The 19,602-nt window shown below is 45.7% G+C and overlaps 1 protein-coding gene across 1 annotated transcript in view; it reads left to right on the plus strand.

Annotated features, from left to right (window-relative positions):
- LOC8053036 (switch-associated protein 70) overlaps nucleotides 1-19,377 on the plus strand; it is a 37,318-nt gene extending 17,941 nt beyond the window's left edge. Inside the window, exons 7-10 of the mRNA XM_040215005.3 lie at nucleotides 1,950-2,107; nucleotides 7,293-7,438; nucleotides 15,084-15,282; nucleotides 18,033-19,377. Coding sequence (XP_040070939.1) covers nucleotides 1,950-2,107; nucleotides 7,293-7,438; nucleotides 15,084-15,282; nucleotides 18,033-18,179 — 650 coding nt within the window. The 3' untranslated portion in view covers nucleotides 18,180-19,377. The remainder of the gene's footprint in view (nucleotides 1-1,949; nucleotides 2,108-7,292; nucleotides 7,439-15,083; nucleotides 15,283-18,032) is intronic.
- Nucleotides 19,378-19,602: the final 225 nt, after the last annotated feature.

Raw genomic sequence — 19,602 nt, forward strand, 5'->3', positions numbered from 1 at the left:
CACCCTTTCAAATTTTCAGAATACAGCTACGTATGGATGGCTAGTTGGGCTAGTTGGTTTTGCATGATGGTGTAATACACCAAAACAACAAGGACGAAAACGAAGGGAGAACAGGACAGGACGCGGCGTAACTTTCAACTGAATGGTTTATTTCGATGACACAATTTTAAAAACAAAAGCAGGCACACTTGGCAGAGCGCAAAGGTAGGGTCTAGAAACACACCCCCCTCAAATGCCAGCGTCATTGGTTCTTCAAATAGTAGAATTCTTTAACTGACAAGGACAAAGAGGGTGCGCTGACACAAGAGTTATCGTGGTAGGGCTTAATCAGGAAGGCTTCGTGGATTGGTGACACCTGTGTCATGGGCAATTACAAAACAAAAACGGCCAGAGAAATTCAAGAAGCCTTCCTGATTAAGTCCCACCACGACAATTCTTGTGTAAGCGCACCCCCTTTGTCCTTGTCTGATAAAGAATTCTACTATTTGAAGAACCAATGATGCTGGCATTTGAGGGGAGTGTGTTTCTAGACCATATCTTTGCGCTCTGCCAATTGTGCCTGTTTTTATGTTTGTAAAATTGTGACATCGAAATAAACCATTCAGTTGAAAGTTACGCCGCGTCCTGTCCTGTTCTCTCTTCATTTTAGTCCTTGTTGTTTTGGCGTATTACACCATGAGCTAGGTATGTCACAGTAATTTGCATTCCATCTCTCTCCCACTCCTAAATTACCATTGTTAAAGGGGCAATAAAGAGGATTCTGCGATCCTCTGTCCTTGGTCATGACTGATTCTACGGGCCCTAAGCATCCTAAAAATAAAGAACTAGAATCGCGCGACGCCGATTTCTTTATTAAAATTTGATGAAAGATCGGGACACACCCCCTTCTGAGCGGATTTTTCCGCCCGGAAGAGGCGGGGCATACTCCAGCAGCAGTGTCGGTGTGGTGACGATGGACGCTCTCGGCCATCTCGCAATCAACGGGAGAGGCAGCTTGCGATCGGCCGACGAGCACCCAACGTCATCGTGCTGACACTACTGCTGGGGTATGCCCCACCTTTCCTGAGCGGAAAAATCGGCACAGAAAGGGGTGTGTCCCGACCTTTCATCACGTTTTTAATAAAGAATTGGCATCTCGTGTTTGTAATTTATTTTTTTTATTTTTAGGATGCTTAGGGCCCGAAGATTCACTCATGACCAAGAGCGAACGATAGCAAAATCCTCTTTAGTGCGCTTTTAATTGATGCTATTTGTGTAACTATTTATCGGGCATCATCTTGTCACCACAAACCCATGGAGTCACTGACTGGGAAAGATATAAGTTTTGTTGTCATCTACTTAAACTCTAATGACAAAAATTTTAAAACTCGGCCTAGCATTCTTTTTTTCATAGGGGCAGGCTTATTGGCGAGGAGGTCGAACTATAGGGGGCGCTCTGACCCATTCATTATCCCCACACCTCAGTGTTTACCCAACACAAGGCCTGTGTACATGCTTACAGGCCTTGTGGGCATGTCTATGTCATGTTCTTCAATAGAGCGTGGGGCACAGTGTAATGTGAGAATACTAACAATAAACAAAGTGACGTTAAGTGCCTGATCTCTCCCGAAAGCAGTCGTCAGAGAATGGGAGCTTGACCCACTTCGGCTTTTGTGCTGAGCTGGGCACCGTGCATGCTGCATTGTTCATGCAGGCATGAATGGTAACAAAAGAGCCCCTCCTTTCCCTCATTGGAGAACACGCACTCCAGCTGAACGCTGACGCCACGTTCGGTTAAGTCGGCCAAGCGCGAGTCATTGTACTTGTTGTCACCATCCGTGTAGTTCTAAAGTTAACCGCTTGGAGTCGCCACGGTCTGATCTCCTTCTCAACAGCTCATCATCCTCGCCTCTTTCTGCAGGGCCCATTGCTGTCAAAGCATGGCCTTTGTTCTTGTTGCCTCTTTCCAGCCATTCAGACGGCAGCGCAGCATTCCTATACGCATCGTTCCTACCAGCGATACCTCGCGGGAAAACGAAGGAACGAGCGACAAGTGGCACTGGCTAGGAGGCAGGAGGAGGAGAGGCAGAGGCTCCAGCACCTCAAGCTGCTCGAGGTCGAGAAGGCGGTGAGCACAATTTCTCTGTTCCCACGCATCTTTGTTCGATCAAATATATTTAGGTCGGCTGAAGTTCGGTAAGGCAGATATTTGAATTCGGACAATATCACGGATGCCATTTTTGCATTAGCCTCAGTGGCAAGACTGCTGTGCCATTTGCTCCGGAATGTGCCAGAGTGTGCCAACACTGTCCAATAAGTTGGTGTCACTTTCTCAGTACAAATTCTGATAGCTTAAGCCCCGTTACAGTGTCAGATTGTCGCAGTAGGCTTGCACAAGTATTTAAAACATGCTGTTATCAATTTAAAGGATGAGCTATTTCGAGCGATATAATCTTTGTATCAGACGCTAACAGTACCTGAAAATTACACAACATTTCTTTATGTTTGTGATCTGCTCGGACGGATTAATTAGCTTTTTTGATTGCACTACCTGCCGTACACCGTTTACTGCGAAAATGTGACTCCAGCAAAGTAGATGTCACAATCCTGTTTATCTTGCTTTGCTGCAGTGGAGCTGTACGCTTAAAAAAAAACACCGAAATGAAAAAAAGATTTTTGAAAGGGCATAGATTGGACACTTTTTTTTTAAATAATTTTTCACAGAGTTTTTTTATGCGATATTTACGTCGCTAGATGCAATTTAAGTGGAGGTCACGACCCATTCCCGTCCACAGATCGGTGGCCCCGCCCATTACTACTGGATTTGCTTAACTGCTCGGCCAGACATGCTAGGAACTCTAGTGTCTCCCTTTCACAACATCCGGTACGTCGTGTCTGGAAGTATGACTCCACCTGCTAGCCGTGCGAGCAGACACGTAGCAGCCTCCGGCATCGTCTGTCATTGCTCTACCATCTGTTGTCATCTGCAACGCCCAGACGCAGACATGAAGGGTGCGCATCGGTGTCCATTTTAACCCTTATCCGTCTGCTATTCCACTCCCGTCTTAAAATTTCTGCAGTACCTGCAGGACACGGTCATAAAAGCGGCGTTCTAGCGTTTCATCAAGCACGAGCCATGGTCCAATACAAGCATTTGTCAGCGTCTGTCAGTGTGCGGTAAAAAGCGATCGAGAGGACAAGAAAATCAACAAAAGAAATAGGCAGTCCTTTCAGCTTTTCTATTTTTGTTACTTTTAATGCGAAAGCATTAACTGTCTCATGGAGCGAGCAGACGTCATCAGTTTTTAAACCATGCAAAACGGCACCTTAAAGGGGCCCTGCAATCATATGTAAGCGTCTACCTTTTTTGAGGTTTTCACGTCTCTTGAAGTTCGGGCAAGCCAGCGGGCACGGAGAGAGTAACTAAATACCAGTGCGTCATATTTTAACTGGACGACGCGGAAACTTCTCCACCGACGAGGGCGACCCGCAGTACCGAAAGCGCGCAAAATGTGACGTCTTTGGTCCTGGGCTTACTACTGGTCAGAGCCACTAAAAGCTTCTTTTTAGTCGAAATACAAAATATAAGTGGCACAAACCGTTCCAATTATTTATAAAAGTAGTTTTTGTTCAGTAGTTTAGATCAGAAAAGAAATTCATGCAGTTTATAAAGTACGGAAACAAGAAATGACCCGACGACATACCCGCCACCAAGCGGGGGAAAAGGCGGCGCATACTAGAAAGGAGTAGTGGGATCTGACGCCGACACGGAAAGGTCCCGGATGCACGCGGCGGCGCTGCGGTCGTTTCGGCTGGAGGATCCGACCGGTTCCTAGCGTTGCGAAGGCCTTCGGCAAGCAGCTTTGTCTTGCGGTTTGGCCATTTGGCGGTATGGCAGCGTGAAGTGGATACCATTCTGAACTGATCTTTACCCCGTGTTTTCTGTCGTTTGTGGCCAATGAAGTGTCATGGCGAATTAGTGTTTAATCGCGCAGCAAATGCAATGAGAGCCGCTCTGGCTGCCCGCTGCATACAGCCTATCCAGAACATGCTTTAGTGGCGCCCTCTCGCGCCGTCGACACGGAGTGCGGCAGCCGTGAACGCTCGCGATGAGCTTACTACCCCTCCTCTAGTTCACAGCCACTCAAGCAACCAAGGACATCATGAGGGAGGTTATTTTTTGCTTGTTTTTGTAATTTTAATTTGTCTATAACTTCTAAAATAAAGCGAATTTCGAGAAAAGAAAAGTTTCACTGAGTTACTACGTTCAGTGCACTCAGGATTGGTGCAAATTAAAAACCAGTAAAAAAGTTCTTGCAGGGTCCCTTTAATGAAACCACGCACAAAGCTAGCCAACGGCACCTTTTACACTTTGGTCCCATTGGCTGGCGCGCTTCGATGAGGCTCCCATTGGCCACTGTGCGTCAGTTTGTGTGGTGTCATCCTAAATGTGTTATCACACAGTTGTGTTATCACTGATCACTTCATTCACTTGCCTCTTATCGGAACCAAGGGGTTCGTTCTTCTGGGAACTATGTTGCTGTCTGTTCCTTCCTCGCACCGCAAGGCACACAACAGTTTGAACGATCGAGGCAGCGGCTCCACTGTTTCACGCCCAAGGTCAGCGCATTGTCTGTCGCAGATTAAAGAAGGGAGCGTGCGTGCTTTCGCATTCACAACTCGTAAGAAGTGCTTAGGTGTACCTCGAGCCTTTTTTGCATGGCATCCGCCAGACAGGTGGGCGAGCATCATGACGCACAACTAAAGCGCAACCTAAAGATATTTGTATGGGCAGGCCAGGTGCACCGCAAAACCTTGGAGCTACTTGCTTTCAAAGTGAAATGGCGGGAACATACCTAGACAAACTTGATGCGAGTCGAACGCCCGATTGCCTCCAGCCATATGGCTTGCAAATACTTACCTGTGTAGGTACCTTCTGGTTATTGAAACCATGGTTGCAGTCACAATGGTCATACAAGTCACAGAGCAGCGGGGCTGCTTTTATGGTAACCAACATCTTTATTTAGCATCAACACACTCAAAGGTAGAAATCAAGCCAGATCAAGCGACATGGTTGAAGCGGGAGGCTAGGCTTAGGCCAGTCCCGCTACGAATCCAAGCACCCGCACGGCGCTTCTGAAGGCGCATACTTGCATCAGTTTGCTGCAAACTAGGTCGGTTGAAGAGGTTTTCCTCTAAACACCTCATGAACGCAGAACGACTTGCACTCGTAAAAATGAACTAGCTCAAAGAGCTACGCTTGTTGAGCACTCCGCAAACGCTGGCAGCCATATTTGTTATCATATGAAGCCAAAGCAGAAAGGCGATCTCGGGATATTTTTCAAAACAGTGATGAAATTTTTTGTTTCTCAAATATAAAAATATTGTAAATTAAAATATTATTACGGCATGGAGATACAATTTTACAACCAGCCTTTCACACGTCAATCATCTCTCCAAACAATGAGAACCGAGAAAAGGTGCCTAGTTTTGTAAGGACCGGGCGGGGCCTAGAGCAGGGCTACACCACTGATCTCTATGATAATTGCTGGATTGCATTTGCCTGCTCCGCGAATGCGGCCACTGGCGGCCATCCTTTTGGTAGAGTTATATCACCTCTAGCCAAGGTACAGTTGCTGCAGCCACTATCATCCATCCATGACAGACAGCGTTGTGGCAGTTGTGGTGGCAGGCTGCCATCAAAATAGCGTGGGTGATATTTCGTGCTTGATTAAAATTGTTTGACGAAATATATTTTTGAAGCCCGATCTTTGAGGACCTGGTGAAAGTTTCACGAAATCGCAGCACCGGGGAAAAGCAGCACAGCACGCATCGAAAGTCCCATCGAAAGCAGAGGCCGGTACGGAGTCTGCTTTCGTTGCGAGCTGCACTGCTTTCCCCTGGTGTTGCACTTTCGTAGAACTTTCGCGGGGTCCTCAAAGATGAGGTTACCGTTCACGCCGGGTTTCAAGAATCGGCTTCGTCGAACAACTTCAATCAAGCACGAAACATCACCCACGGTACAGTGTACTAGATCCACGGCTATTTTAGGGCAGCCTGCGGCCATTGCACTGTCCGCCATATTACTATGATGGCTAGAGATAATGTAACTACCAAAAAGATGGCCGACCGTGGCCGTATTCCCGTCCATAGGCAGAGCTGGTCAAGCGTGATCCAGCAAATAGACATAGAGATCAGTTGGCTACACATATATAAATTGCATCAAACAATGTAAATATTTCACAATTTTTTATTTTTTTTATAGAAAAGTTTTTAAGTTTGTATCTCATTTTGATCCTTTAAAAAGAAAACTTTTCTTTTTTTTTTTTTTGGTGTCTATGGAAAAGGTAATCTTCCAGACATGCACGTGTCATGCACTTGAAAAAGAAATGGAACCTAGGGGTGGTTATGTAACAACTCTTGCAGCAACATTTCCAAACCAAAATCACACCTAGTTTATATGATTAACAGCGATATCCTGACGGGCTGCGCACATTGTTGGCGGTGATTGTGTTCTAGAAATTTGATATTTAAGCGAGTCTCGGATATAGACCAGTGTCCGCTCTGTTCTGTGAGCGCCGCCATGTTTGTTTATGCTGGCGCCATGGCACATTAAGGGGGCTGCGCTTTTTGCAAGACTTTTGTTTTTTAGAAACCATCATACATATTGTAGTGCAAGAATATCAGAAATGCTAAGTTTCGAAGCCCCAAAAACGACACCTATGTAAAGAGTGCCATAAAAAGAAAAAGTCTTGTTTTGTGCACAGTCCCTCTCTTCACAAGAGCCAGCATTTGAGATTATTATTTCCCATTTTTATTGCCAGGGGCTAGGATTTCGGACACCGGTCTATAGCGAGCCGATCTTTAAGTAACCTTGACTAGGTTACAGGTTGACAGGTTTAATTTTTTGTTGAATTTATCATTTAGTAAGTACCTCTATGGGCATAGAGTTGTATGAAGGCACCATTAATAAAGTTAATAGTATTAAAGGCCATACCGCAGGCAGCGGTTCCAATTATTGTTTATAAATAATTGGTGCACAATAGTCTCCGCACAGCAGACTGTCTATAGTTGCTGACAAAGTGAGAACGGCAGGGAGGAGCTTCAGCTGTCCTGCCTCCAGCGCAAGCTCCCTACCTTTGACGACGCTTGGCATTTTGCGCACCTCGAGCACCTCGAGCGCGCACATGCTGGAGGCCTAGTGTTCAAAAAACACACCCCACCGTTCTCACTCCGTCGGCGACTACAATCTCTGACGGAGCGTCCCGCCGCACGTGTCCCCGTTTGCGAAGTGCTCGTATTTGTCTCCCAAGGCACGGAGGCAAGCGGAGGAGGACCTGAGGAGCGAGCACCAGAAGCGGCAGGAGCTGGAGGCAGCCCAGGAGGAGCTGGCCCGCAAGCTGGAGGAAGAGAGGCAGGCCAAGAGGGACGAGGAAATAGTTCGCAACCTCCAGTCCAGGTGAGGCCCGCCGGCTCTCCTCGGGGCCACGGCCCATCTAAGCAACGTCGCCCGTAGTTTGTTGCTGGAGAAGAAAAGTGGGACAAGCTTCCCCTGCAAAATGGTCCGCTCTTACCACTTTGGCAGAGCGAGAACACTCGTTTCCTTTCCGTTGTTCGCTTGGCTAAGGTGGAAAGAGTGGAGTGCTTTGTGGTAGGAGCAGCCTTTCTTGCTTTTCTGAACCCGTCGCCTCGAATGTCGTCACTAGTGAGTAGACCCCTGCAGTGCGAGAATCGCCGGGCACGGCCCCCCCACCAGCGCCTAGCGCCGTCAGTCGAGCTCGACTGCCTCACTCCACAACCAATTGAGGCCCGTAGTCTCCCGCAAAGTACATTGAGAATGAAACTGAATGCCCCACCCGGCAGGTTCTGCTGGAAGAGCTGGGCCTGATGTTGTTGAGTAAAGTTATATAAAGCCCATTTTAGGCTGTTTAAACTACTACATATAAAAGAAAAGTCTGCAGTGATAAAAAATTGACCGCATCTCCACGTGGTGAATGATGTTGATTGGGGCTTGTCTGCGTAGACGCTGAGCCGCAGCATTTTCGTTTGTTTTCATCCATGTGTGGTATGGAACGTGATTATATACGCATTGTATAAAAATTCAAAAGCGCAAACACCAAGGAAAAGTAGAGGGGACAGGACAGAGCGCTTTGATTTTTTTATTTTTATTTGGATTATATACGCATTTGAGCATTTGACCGCAGCGCCCTCTCTTCTATAAACGTTGAGCCAGTGCATGCAAATTTAACACGATTATCTACGCATTTGACCGCAGCACCCTCTCTCGTATAGACGTTGAGCAACCACATGCAATGCTTCATCCATGACATCACCAGCTCTTGAGTTACTACCACATCTCAGAGCCCCCCACTCATCCCGCATTTGTGGCCGCATGGTTAAGGTAATGGACTAGAAATCCATTGGTGTCTCCCCACACAGGTTCGATCGAATCCTGTCGACTACAGAAACATTTTTTTTTTTTTTTTTTTTTGCCCTACATGAGCACGTGAGCTCACAAGCACGAGCTCCAGCACCAGCAAGATCGATGTGAGCACTGACGCCGGACGGACAGGCTAGACCCTAAGGGGCTTCACCCCTAATATAAATATGTGCTTGTTTTCATTAAATATAAGCAATGTAAATAATGCTGAAAGGATGCAAACGTTTCGTTGCATTTCGCTCTTCACATAGCTCACCAGTGAACATCACTGACACTTTGCTTATATCTGTTCAACGTTGCGTTCACGATTGTCAATTGGTAGCACAGCATGTTAAAGGGACAATGAAGACAATTTTAATTAACTTTTTTAAATGGTCTCTTTAGGCTTCTTGGGAACCTAGCATGCTTCCCAATTTTTTCTTGACATTTGTGACGCATATTTTTGTGCCTATAAAGAACTGAAGAAACCGAAACTGAACTATCTCCATTCTCATTTCTGGGCCTCCGAAAACCTCCGTTTTCGGAGGGCCAGAAATCATTTCTCAGAAATGAGAAATGATATAAATACTTAATATCGAGGTGTTAATGGTTCAATGCTGTGTGCATCGAAATTAAGTATAAAGCGCATGCAAGCGATTTGGCGAGCAACGAGACAAGTGACGGCAACCCGCTTCGCTGTCGCTCGGTCAGTCACGCGACGAGGCAAACTGCATGGAAGCGACGGGAGCAAGCGACGAAGACGGTGAGCACTGAGTTCACTAGAAATTCGAAAACCGAGCGATGCGACAGGCGACAGTGAGAAATCTTTGTTGCTTGTCGATGACTCCCGTCGTTGTCGCCATCGCTCGACTCTTCGCACGCTAAATCGTTCACATGCGGTTCGGCTTTACGGAAACGAGCGCGGACATGCAGCGAGAAGCACGACTGCGAGAGCCTTACTGCGTCAGTTGAAATTTGCATAGGTTGCAATGGTGTTGACTGCCCTTTATTAGCGACAAAAACGTAAGAATTTGATGAACTTACATGGTCTCTGAAGCCTAGGCCACAATCTTGTATCGTCGATCTATTCGCTGTCCGATTCCATTTCATAATACAAGAGCTATGTTGAAATGTACATATAAAATTTTTAAGTGAAAGCCCGAAATATCGAAAAGACCTAAAGGAAACACAAAATTTCAACGCGGAAGTAAAGAACACGAAAACAAAGCTCCGGTAGTGGCCGGTGCAGCACACAACGCGGAGCTACGGCGAGAAACTGAAGGTCGGCTATAGCGGCAGGGTCACGTGACGTCAAGATGGTGGTGCCCATGAAATGTTTCCTGAAAGGCTCCATAGGTGTTCGAGACTCTAGTTACTGCGGTGGGTTATAGCACCGCGGTGGCGTGGTCGTTTCGCCGGATCTGTCAGCATGGACAACAATGCCGCTCTCGCGAGCGAGTTCGGGCTATCGTTCACCAACGGAACGGGAGTATGTGTGTGGCGGCCTCCGTCACCCGACGGTGACCGCCCAGCCAGGAACGAGCAGCGAGCAACATTTCCGCAGGCGAGACGAGAGCGGCGCGTTGCCGAAGGGCAGGGACGCGGGGGAGACGCCAAGGGGAAAGCGGTATCTATGCCTTCCGGGGACCGCTTCCTCCGCAGGGGATGCTCCCCAAGAAGGAGAAAATAAACAACACCATTTTTACTTTTCACCAGAGTCAGACGTCCTCTCTTTTCGTCCTCAAAGAACTCGAACAGCAACCCACACATGAAAACTAGAGTCGCCCAAACGATTACTGGTCTTCAGTCAACCGTTTGAACAGCCGTCTACAGCGCACAAATTTGGCATGACTACCACTTTGCAGAATCCTTTGAGTACCGTGTTCCCTGAGTAAACACGACTCCAATATCTGAAACTAAAAACAAACGTGTCCCGCGGTGTGTTCTTTTTTTAGTTATTTTGTTTGCCTATTGTTGCTTGTTGCCCATTTCGCGTCCTGCGTAGCAAAGAGAAAAAGAATTATGCTATTTTATTTACGGCTTAGTAATCATTTCCGGTCCGATTTATACTTTTTATGGTTATTCAAACGGAAATTGGAACAGTGTTAACAAAAATAGCGAATCAAAATGTGACTGAGGGCACATCTCTTGTTTCGACCAATCGCTGACGCGTCTCTTGGGACGTCGCGCTTCTTGGCCCCACGAATTCCACTTCTCCTGTCTATTCCCGCAACTCTCGGGGCGTCGCTGCAATCGATCCCGGTACCATTGTTACCGCTACTGTTTAATTGATTTGCACAACACACAAGCGCCGGTTTCGGCTGAAATTTGGGCAACGTGGCCTGAGACGTGCCTGGAACCCAGTTCAATCGTCAAAACTATATCCGAAATTGCCTTCATTGTTTCTTTAAAGGGGCGATGCAACAATTTTAACTTCAAAAGAATTTGAGTCGAGTTTTTTTAATTTTTGCATTCTTTTATCCTGCCAAAAGGAATGGAGAAACCGCCTCATCCTTTTGAAATATTGTGATTCCTTTGCGTAATAGCAAAGCAAAGAACGGGAATATTTCGCGATTTGCAGTAGGTGGTGTGGCGGTTATAGGAACTAATTCGTGACGCCAACCTGTGTGCACTGTAATAAATTGGGAGGATGCGCCATTGTGTGCTCAATCTAAGGCTATCTTTTATAAATATTGTTGTTTCAACATGAGTAAGTGCATCAAAAGCCTTGTATCATTGACGAAATTGTACTAAGTCAAGTTTTAGTGGCGCCATCTGCCCTAGGTGAGTAAAACCATTTCTCTCTCGAGTCTCACCCCATCACTACTACGTCAGTCCGACTTCTGTACCATAAGGGAAGTGCTTCCCCCCCTCCACCCCCCTTTTTCTCCCCCTCTCCACTTCACTTTGACCAACCTTCAAGGTAGCCATGTGATTCGCGCAGCAAGCGCACGCTGGAGGCTCTGAAAGAGAACCCAATCGGTTTCTCTATGTCCCTAGTGCATCCTGGTACATGTCACTGCGCACGTGACTTGGAAGACAGTGTAAGCGTTGAGAGTAGTTGGAAGGCACCCAAAACTTGAATTGTTTGACATTTTTTTTTAAAAGAACTAACTTGCGCAGGCAAAGTTTCTTTTCTGTTCTTTAATCTCGACTTGACAAAGAACAACTCCCACAATTATTTGACTGAAGTTCAAACATTGTTGCACGGTCCGTTAAAAGATAAAAAATATCACAACACAGCCTTAACCAAGTCGATCGTGGTGAAGATGGACTTGCCTGCCAGGTTTGCGGTGAAGTCCTGGATGTGCGGTAAAAGATACCGGTCCGGGGCGGTTTGGGAATTGAGTGTGCGGTAATCATCGCATGGCCAGTGTTGCCGCACTGACACTTCGGTTTTTCCCTCGTCGAGCAACGAAAATTCCCTTTTTTTCCCACAACACCATTTTAGTGACGGAAGTCATTCTTAAAATACGCATGACGCCAAGTATATTTAAATACACCAACACCTCCCGTATGTTTTTGTTTTGTTGAAGTTTGAATCGCATAAATTACGAAATGTAGTTGACATTCAGCAAACTGGTCTCCCCTCCCCTTCTTTTCCGCACTATACATTGGTTGAATGAACCAGGGGAACTGAGTGAGGGCAAGCGGGCAATTAACTAAACTAAAATCGTCTGCTTGTTTTTGTGATGTGAAAGGGACTCCATCCACTGTGCGATTTATGATCTATCGCACTGACAGAGGACCAGTGTGCGTAGCTAGTGGTGAGGAAAGCGCGCAAACCGGCAGTATTGTACTGGCAGGCTTGCAGCACGCACATGATGCAAGTCGTGATGAATTAGGCTGGCTCTTCAAAACAGCGAACTGCTTGAGTGGCTAGTGCCACTTCCTTTCTCTTGTTTGATGTAGATAAGAAAATTAGGAAGCTTTGGTTTAGTTTTGTATTAAAAAATATTTCCCACGTTTTACACATGTTTAAATTCTGGTTTCCCTTTTTCCCTAGCTGTCATGCTTTTTCCTTCGAAATGGGAAATTTCCCACGATTCGGCAACACTGTGCATGGCCGCCAGTCACCAGCGGTGACTTTGGGGATGAAATGGACGGGTGACGACGAGTTGCTCGCAGAGGGCGGATGATTCCCAGTTGCAACATGTGGTTGAATTCTCAGCGGGCTGCGATGAGTCGCTTGCTTGTGAGACGAGGAGGGCGCACGAACGTGGGAGGCCCTGTGGTCACGATGTGATGAGTGATGGAGTGCCAAACCGGCTCATCCGAGTTGATAGTTCTAGTCAGCTCGGGAAACTTGGTTAGCAGTTCCCTGAACGTTGAACTTGGAGGCACAAGATGTACCTACGAGACAACGTAGGATGATGCGATGCCGTTGACTGAGAGGCGAGTCGTTGCGTCAACCAGGCGACGAGAATGCATGTTTACGCTGAGACTGAAGTGGCTGAGAAATGACTCCCAGAATAGCCGTGCAAAAGTTTGCGTCGATAAACACCCAGCAAAATGTCCACCTTAGGCCAAGGTTAATGGTCAGGGAGTGTTGACCATAGGTGGCAATCGGAGAACTGTTGACAATGCAGAGTGGGGTTTTTGAACGAGGTGACGCTTGTCAGCTGGCGATGCTGGGAGAACGCTGACCTCGGCTCCGGTGTCCACAAGAAACCGGTGACCAGCGACGTTTTCCACAACAGAAACAAGCGGCTTTGTAGTGAACTGAGATCACCCGCCGCTGCTAGTGTCCGGTGGTCGAGTTTTCTTGCCACGAACACGGCAGGGTGCACTTGCAGGCTGCTGGCCCAAAGGCGTGGTGATACCAACAGCAGTCACGGTCTAGTGCCGCAGGAGCTGGGGAACCGTGGTGGGAGTCTTTTTTCCCACGAGAGGTAGACTACCACGCAGCAGGCAGGCGCAAGTCGCGAATCGCCTTCTCTAAGCGGCTGAGTTGGGCCGCTATTTCATCGGAAGGCGCAGCAGCCTCCGTTGTCTCAACTTTTGGTGTACAGGTGGACATGGCGTCCATGCTGGGTGTGGAGTACTCAGCGACCCTGTCCGCCAAGTCAGTCAGGCGCTCCCGAGGCATGTCCTCGGCTGCTGCAAGGACAACGACCATGTTGTTCGGCAAGTGCTGCAAAAACAACTCCCGGAGCAGCGACGTGTCCACTTCCGAAGTTGCGTCGTCCGCGAGTTGTCGCATGCAACGCAGTAGCTGCGAGGGTTGCCGATCACAGAGTTCCTTCATGTTGAGGAGATCCTAAAGCTGACTGCGCTCCGACGCGGTCTTCCGAGCGAGAATGGCCGTTTTAAGGTGATCGTAGGCGTCGGGTGTGGGTGCGGCAGTGAGAATATCCTCAAGCTCGTCGGCGACCTCTGCTGGCAGCGACGAGACGACGTGAAGATACCTCGTGGCCCGTGATGTGACGCGGTGGAGTTGGAACTGCTCCTCCACTTGTGCGATTTACACCTTCGCATCCTTCATCCAAAATGGCGGCAGCTTCCATCGGATTGCTGGCAGAGATTGTGGTGGATTGGAATTTCCAACAGCCCTCTCATTGTCCGATAAAGAGATGATGAGATGTTGTGCGGAACCACATAGAAGTCGCTCGTCCAGGGGCTCTGGTTTGTGGGTTGCTGTTCGTGTTCTTTGATGATGAAAAAGAGAGGACATCCGACTTTGTTGAAAAGCAATATGGTTCAGTTTATTTTCTTCTTTTTAGGGAGCGTTTCCCGCAGAGGAACCGGTTCTCGGAACGGGTCGCTGCCACTTCCCCCTTGCCATCTCCCCTTGTATCCTTGTCCTTGGGCAATGCGCCGCTCTCATCTTGCCCGCGCAAATGTTGCTCACTGCTTCGCTGCTCAGAGCTTGTGGGCCGCTCGTCAAAGGCTGGGCGGTCACCGTCTCCGGGTGATGGCAGAGGCAGCCACTCACCCTACAAAGCTCACTCGGCACGGAGAGCGACGCGACCGTGTAAGGCCTAACCATTTTCACGATTTCACTGTCGGAAAGCGGACCACAGATGATGGCGTGTTTGTTGACATCAATGCATTCGGTGGGCAAAGCATGTCCGGGGCTGGGCAATTCCTCGACTCCAGGTTCGTTAGGTGTGCGTGGCGCTCGGATTCACGGTTGATCACTTTTGCAACTATGTACTTGCAGCCATTACGAGACCGGCTTGGCTTGACTTGGCCCGGCTGCTTGGCGGCAAAAAAAAAATTGGTGCAGTGGGCTCAGTGGCTTGCCGAGTTGGACGCAGTTCGAAACTCGCAGTGCTGAAAATTAGAAATGCACTCATTATGCGAGAGGAAAAAAAAACGTTCAAATATTGATGCTTTTCTTTGGGGGGGGGGGGGGGGGGGGGGGTGCATTCATTATGAGACTAAATATGGTACGTGCAAAAATATGGTACTCCTTGAGCAGCCTAGAATTCTTTTTGCATGGCCTGCTTGTAGATAAAATTGCTTTTCAGTTTTTGTACATTTTGGGCATATTCAGGCCACGTGTGATGCATTGTTGCGAACCCAAACTAGACTTCTTTTCTTCCTGGTATGTGTAGTATTGTCAAAGTTCCTAAGTTTCTCAACCTTTCCTGCAAAGATGCAAGAGTGCATCTCGTCCCCCGAGATGGGAAGTATTGTCGCGGAGGGGAAGAAGACTCATTTCTGGGCATTCACCGTGCAGGATCTTGGCCGAGGAGTGGGAGAAGCGGGAGCGTCTGGAGAAGGAGAAAGAGGAGCAGCTTAGGTGCCTCGAGGATGAGCGACAACGTAGGGAGCACCTGGAGCAAGTGAGGAGGCAAAAGGACCGCGAGCTGAACTGCATCGCCCAGAAGCTCTCGTCCCTCAAGTCGGAGAAGGTGGTGCTCAGCTCCCAGCTTCAGGTGGGTCTGCTGGCCACTCATTTATTAGCGACTCTCGCTGCAGTTGAGGCATTTTTAAGAGGCTAAAACAATGCTTAAATAAACCGTGGACACATAGTGACTTTTTCTACAGTTAAGGCATTTATAAGGTGGTAAAACAGTGCTCAAATAGACAGTGAACACAAACAACGGGGTTACACACCCAAGGCACTGGCTGTTTATTCTATTTAATTGGATATTTTATTTCTGAAAGTAAAGAGTTCATTTGACGAGTCAGTGCCTTGTCTGTGTAGTACCCTGTTCCTTGCTCTCCCTTCGTCTATCTTTGCACTGTTTTACTTTTTTTTAATTATGTACCAATTAGCCTAACTGCAGCACAACGCTGCAGTTAGCACAAAAACCAGCGTGTTGAATGACTTTTTTTTTATTCATCCATATGATTACAACAGATTTGCTGTGGCATGTGTGACATTTCGGACATACCCCTGATCACTGTTTCTATATGTGGTCAGTTTGTCAGTGCTCTTTGAAGGAGGTCTACTTGCTAACTTTTAGGAGCGTAAAATAATGTCCTGCTGCCTATTGAGCTCCTGTTACACTTGGTTTAATGCGGCTGTGCGCGGGATCTTGGATCGACTCTGTATATCCACATACTTCAGTGCACTTCGGCCATATAGTGATGGTATGATATGTAAAGAATAGAAGTGTACATTATTGGGGTCGTTTCTGCCTCGCGTGTCACGTGGCGTGCACCATGCCTGACGTGCAAGCTGTCAAGTTCATTTTGAGAGCAATAACCTAAAATTAATGTATAATAAAGATGGAAGTTATAGAACCCCAATGTGTTCTGAGCCTCTACGAGGTTTTCTAGATCATATTTTCTCCGAGAACTCTGACTTTTGTTATGGATCTTTTGCCCAAGTAAGAAAATGGAAAGGTTCTTTTTACTTTTTAATTCTGGATTGCGGTTCTTATGTTATAATATTGAAACCTTTGTATGGGGATCGCAGTTCATATGCCTAATTAAAAATAAGGCAAAAGAACTAGGCAAAATAGACTAGGTGGACATAGCATCAGTTGCTATCATCTTTCGAGAACTGTTCGCAGAATTGAAATCAGGGTAGTAAATACTAATGGTGGACAGAGGCCTGAATTTAAGAAAAAGTACTGCAGTTTTAGACATTATAGGTATAAAAGCAGGGCATGTTGGTGAAGTAATATATGGATTAAATAGAAAATGTTCTCACATTCTAAGCAGTTCAAGTCATTTTGATATCTGACATTTTGTAGCATCACACAATAAAAAGGTTACAGTCATAACGGTTCTTGATTAACTCTAATTGATGCAGTGCTGATGTTTTAAGGGGGGGCACTACCCAGAAAAAAAAAATTTCAATATATATATATATATATATATATATATATATATATATATATGTTGTTTTTTTACCTGAAAAATGCATATTTCCTGAAATTTCTTTTCATAGTAACTGGTAACAGGTATTCCAGTATGCATTCCACCAGAAATATATCTGGTTATCAACACCATTTCTCAACAACAGATTCATTGAGCAGATTCCATGCAAAGCTATGCTTTACTTCGTTCTGGAGGTATAATACATCATAAAACTGGTTCACAGGGCTGAAACTTTGCATGCCCTCCTTTTATATGGCTACAAATACTACCTACAAATATCACACCGATTGAGTGAGCGTTTCAAAAGTTGACATTCCCAGGTAGTGTCCCCCCTTAAAACATTTTCATGATCTTTATCAGATAATTTAAGTACCCTGTCACAAGAATCAAGATTATATCTTGAAAGTCACCATAACTGTTATTTGAACAATTAGGTGTTTGTCATTTTCAGCTGTTTTCTGGAATTACTGATAACTTTTACTGAAACTTCTTTAATCTATTGCTATTAGACCTTTTGTTGTTCAGTGCCTGGACAATTAGAAATGTTTATTTCCTCTGGAATACTAGTTACTAGGCTCTTCCGGTTGGCAGTTTTTTTAAGGGGGGACATGGGCCTGAGCTTCAAAATTTTTTGAAAAAATTTATTTTTCAATTTTGGGGTTTTTGGTTTTAGAAACATATTATACACCCTTACACTACATTTCATAACCATGCGTCAAATAGTTACGTTGATATAAAATATTTTCAACACATTATGAGGCAGTAACAAAGTAAAGGAGTTCAATGTTTGACTGCATTTTTCTCAGTTCCACTTTTTGCTGCAAATTTCATACGAAGGAATCTTTTGTTTGAAGGTAAAATTATTCTGATACCATATTCAAGATGTTTCTGAGCTGAAATTTACTGGGGAATCGGGCTATCTACTTTGTTTTGTTCTACATTAAAGTCCTCTTTGAGAAAAAACTGTTTTCAAAAATTGACATAGGACAGATATGCATCTCATATTTTGAAGTAATCACCCTTCCTGAAATAGTTACATTTAAGTTATAAAAACTAGATAGCCCAAAGTCCCACATCCCCCACTTTATACTCAAGCAGTTAAAATGGTGCTTAATAGCTTTATTTGCATATCATAGATTTCTTAATGAAGAGTGACGCATCTTTTTATGCAGGTATGTAAAGTTGCCCTAGAGAGCTGAAAGTTTGCACAGTACACCTACATCTGAAGTTAAATCTCCCCTGCTAATTCCATTCCGATCACTTGAGTAGTTGAAAAGTTCAACCTCTAGCCAGTGTCCCCCCTTAATTCAACTTTACAAAATGGCTGAAACTGGTTTCCTCATTCCAATTGCAGCATACTCAGAAAAAGCTGTCAGAGGCAGAGTTTGCAAGCAAGACCTTGGAACGAAGGATGAAGACCAAGAAGCGGGAACCCTCTCTTAAACGTGCCGTCTCTGCCGACTTGACCAATCTCGTCGCAACGTCCAACAACGATGCCTAAAGGGAATGCCGCCTGCCAGGCCTGAAGTCTGCGTCCAGCAGTCTTGCATCGAGTGCCTTTGGAAATAGTCTTACGAGTCTTACACATCGAACGCCCAACTTTTTAGTAACTTATCACACGAAGATATTATACATACATATTATATGAATCTATCCAAGATCTTGCTAGGTATAGACACCTTACGCACAAAGTCTAAGCTTGTTTCGGAGTTTCTTTGAGCAAAGCCATGTTTGTGATTTGTGTGTTTGTTTCATTACAGCCATTTAGGAGTTACACACAAAGTTGTCAATTGTTCGATTGCTTTTGCAGCTGTGCCATGTTTCATGCTGTTTAAAGTGTTTTTCTCATGGGGAAGGAAAGAAGGAACTATGTTGTAGTGCCCTTGCCATTGCGGGCACTGACATTGTTTCGGCTAGTTTTTCTGCCGTGTTGAAAGTTTTAGCAATGAACATTGAGATTGGGTGTCCTGTTTAGCCCACGTATCAAAATTAGTCATGATTTATAACCATTATCAAGCCTGAAAGTCTGTGTAAGCCCTGGTTTTAAATTTGCAGAAGGCTTAAAATTTAGCAGCAAATTTTAGTTTTAAAAAGTGATGTGTTCCAATGTTTTATCTTTTTATATTTATTGTTCTGGCCCTCTTAATCAAAAATAGGTCTGTTGCCTGTTTGTACAGACCATAATGCCCAAGTGCCAAGAGGGAGACGGTCAAAAATGTGTTTTGGCGGTTTACGACAAGGTAATAAGTGTTGTTTTTTATTCTGATGTTTATTTTAAAATGATGTTGAAAAACCTCCAGTGTGAAGCCATTACTCTGTTTTGTTTCCGGCTGGCTCTTCATGCCCACATTTAAATTGATCTCTCAACATTTTGCTGTTGGTTTGTAGTGCCTGCAAACAAATAGTCTCAACTAGTGCCAATTATTTATAATTTTGCCATATTTGTGCCTGCTGCTTAATATGATAGCTATGCACTAGTATAGTGGTGAGCCCTGTGACTGAAATCCTGACTTTTTGTATGCAAACTTTTGACTAACTTTGGAGGAAGCAAACTTCCTTTTTTGCTTGTAGAGTTAGCCACTGATGGCATTGTTTTGAGGACACAACCCGAGATTCATGATGGAGCCTGCAATCTACAATGCTCATACAGCGAGCTTGCATGCATAAACGATTAAAGTTGTGTGCGTTGCTGTTGCCTATATTCTCTCTTTCATTGCTTGTCCAGCACATGGCTATGTTCTGATGACATGTGACAGTAAATCATGGGTAAACTTTGGCGGGGGGGGGGGGGGGGGTGGGGGGGGAGGGAGGGAGGGAGGGAGGGGCAACTGCTTACCCTAAGCCCCCAAGGTCAACTTTTTTAAGTAAAAAATTTACATACACAAGCTTATTTTTAGGAAGAACCTTTTGGTTTTTGGTGAACG

The sequence above is a fragment of the Ixodes scapularis genome, unplaced genomic scaffold (assembly GCF_016920785.2).
Source record: "Ixodes scapularis isolate PalLabHiFi unplaced genomic scaffold, ASM1692078v2 PGA_scaffold1__304_contigs__length_218370807, whole genome shotgun sequence".
Classification (NCBI taxonomy): Eukaryota; Metazoa; Arthropoda; class Arachnida; order Ixodida; family Ixodidae; genus Ixodes; species Ixodes scapularis.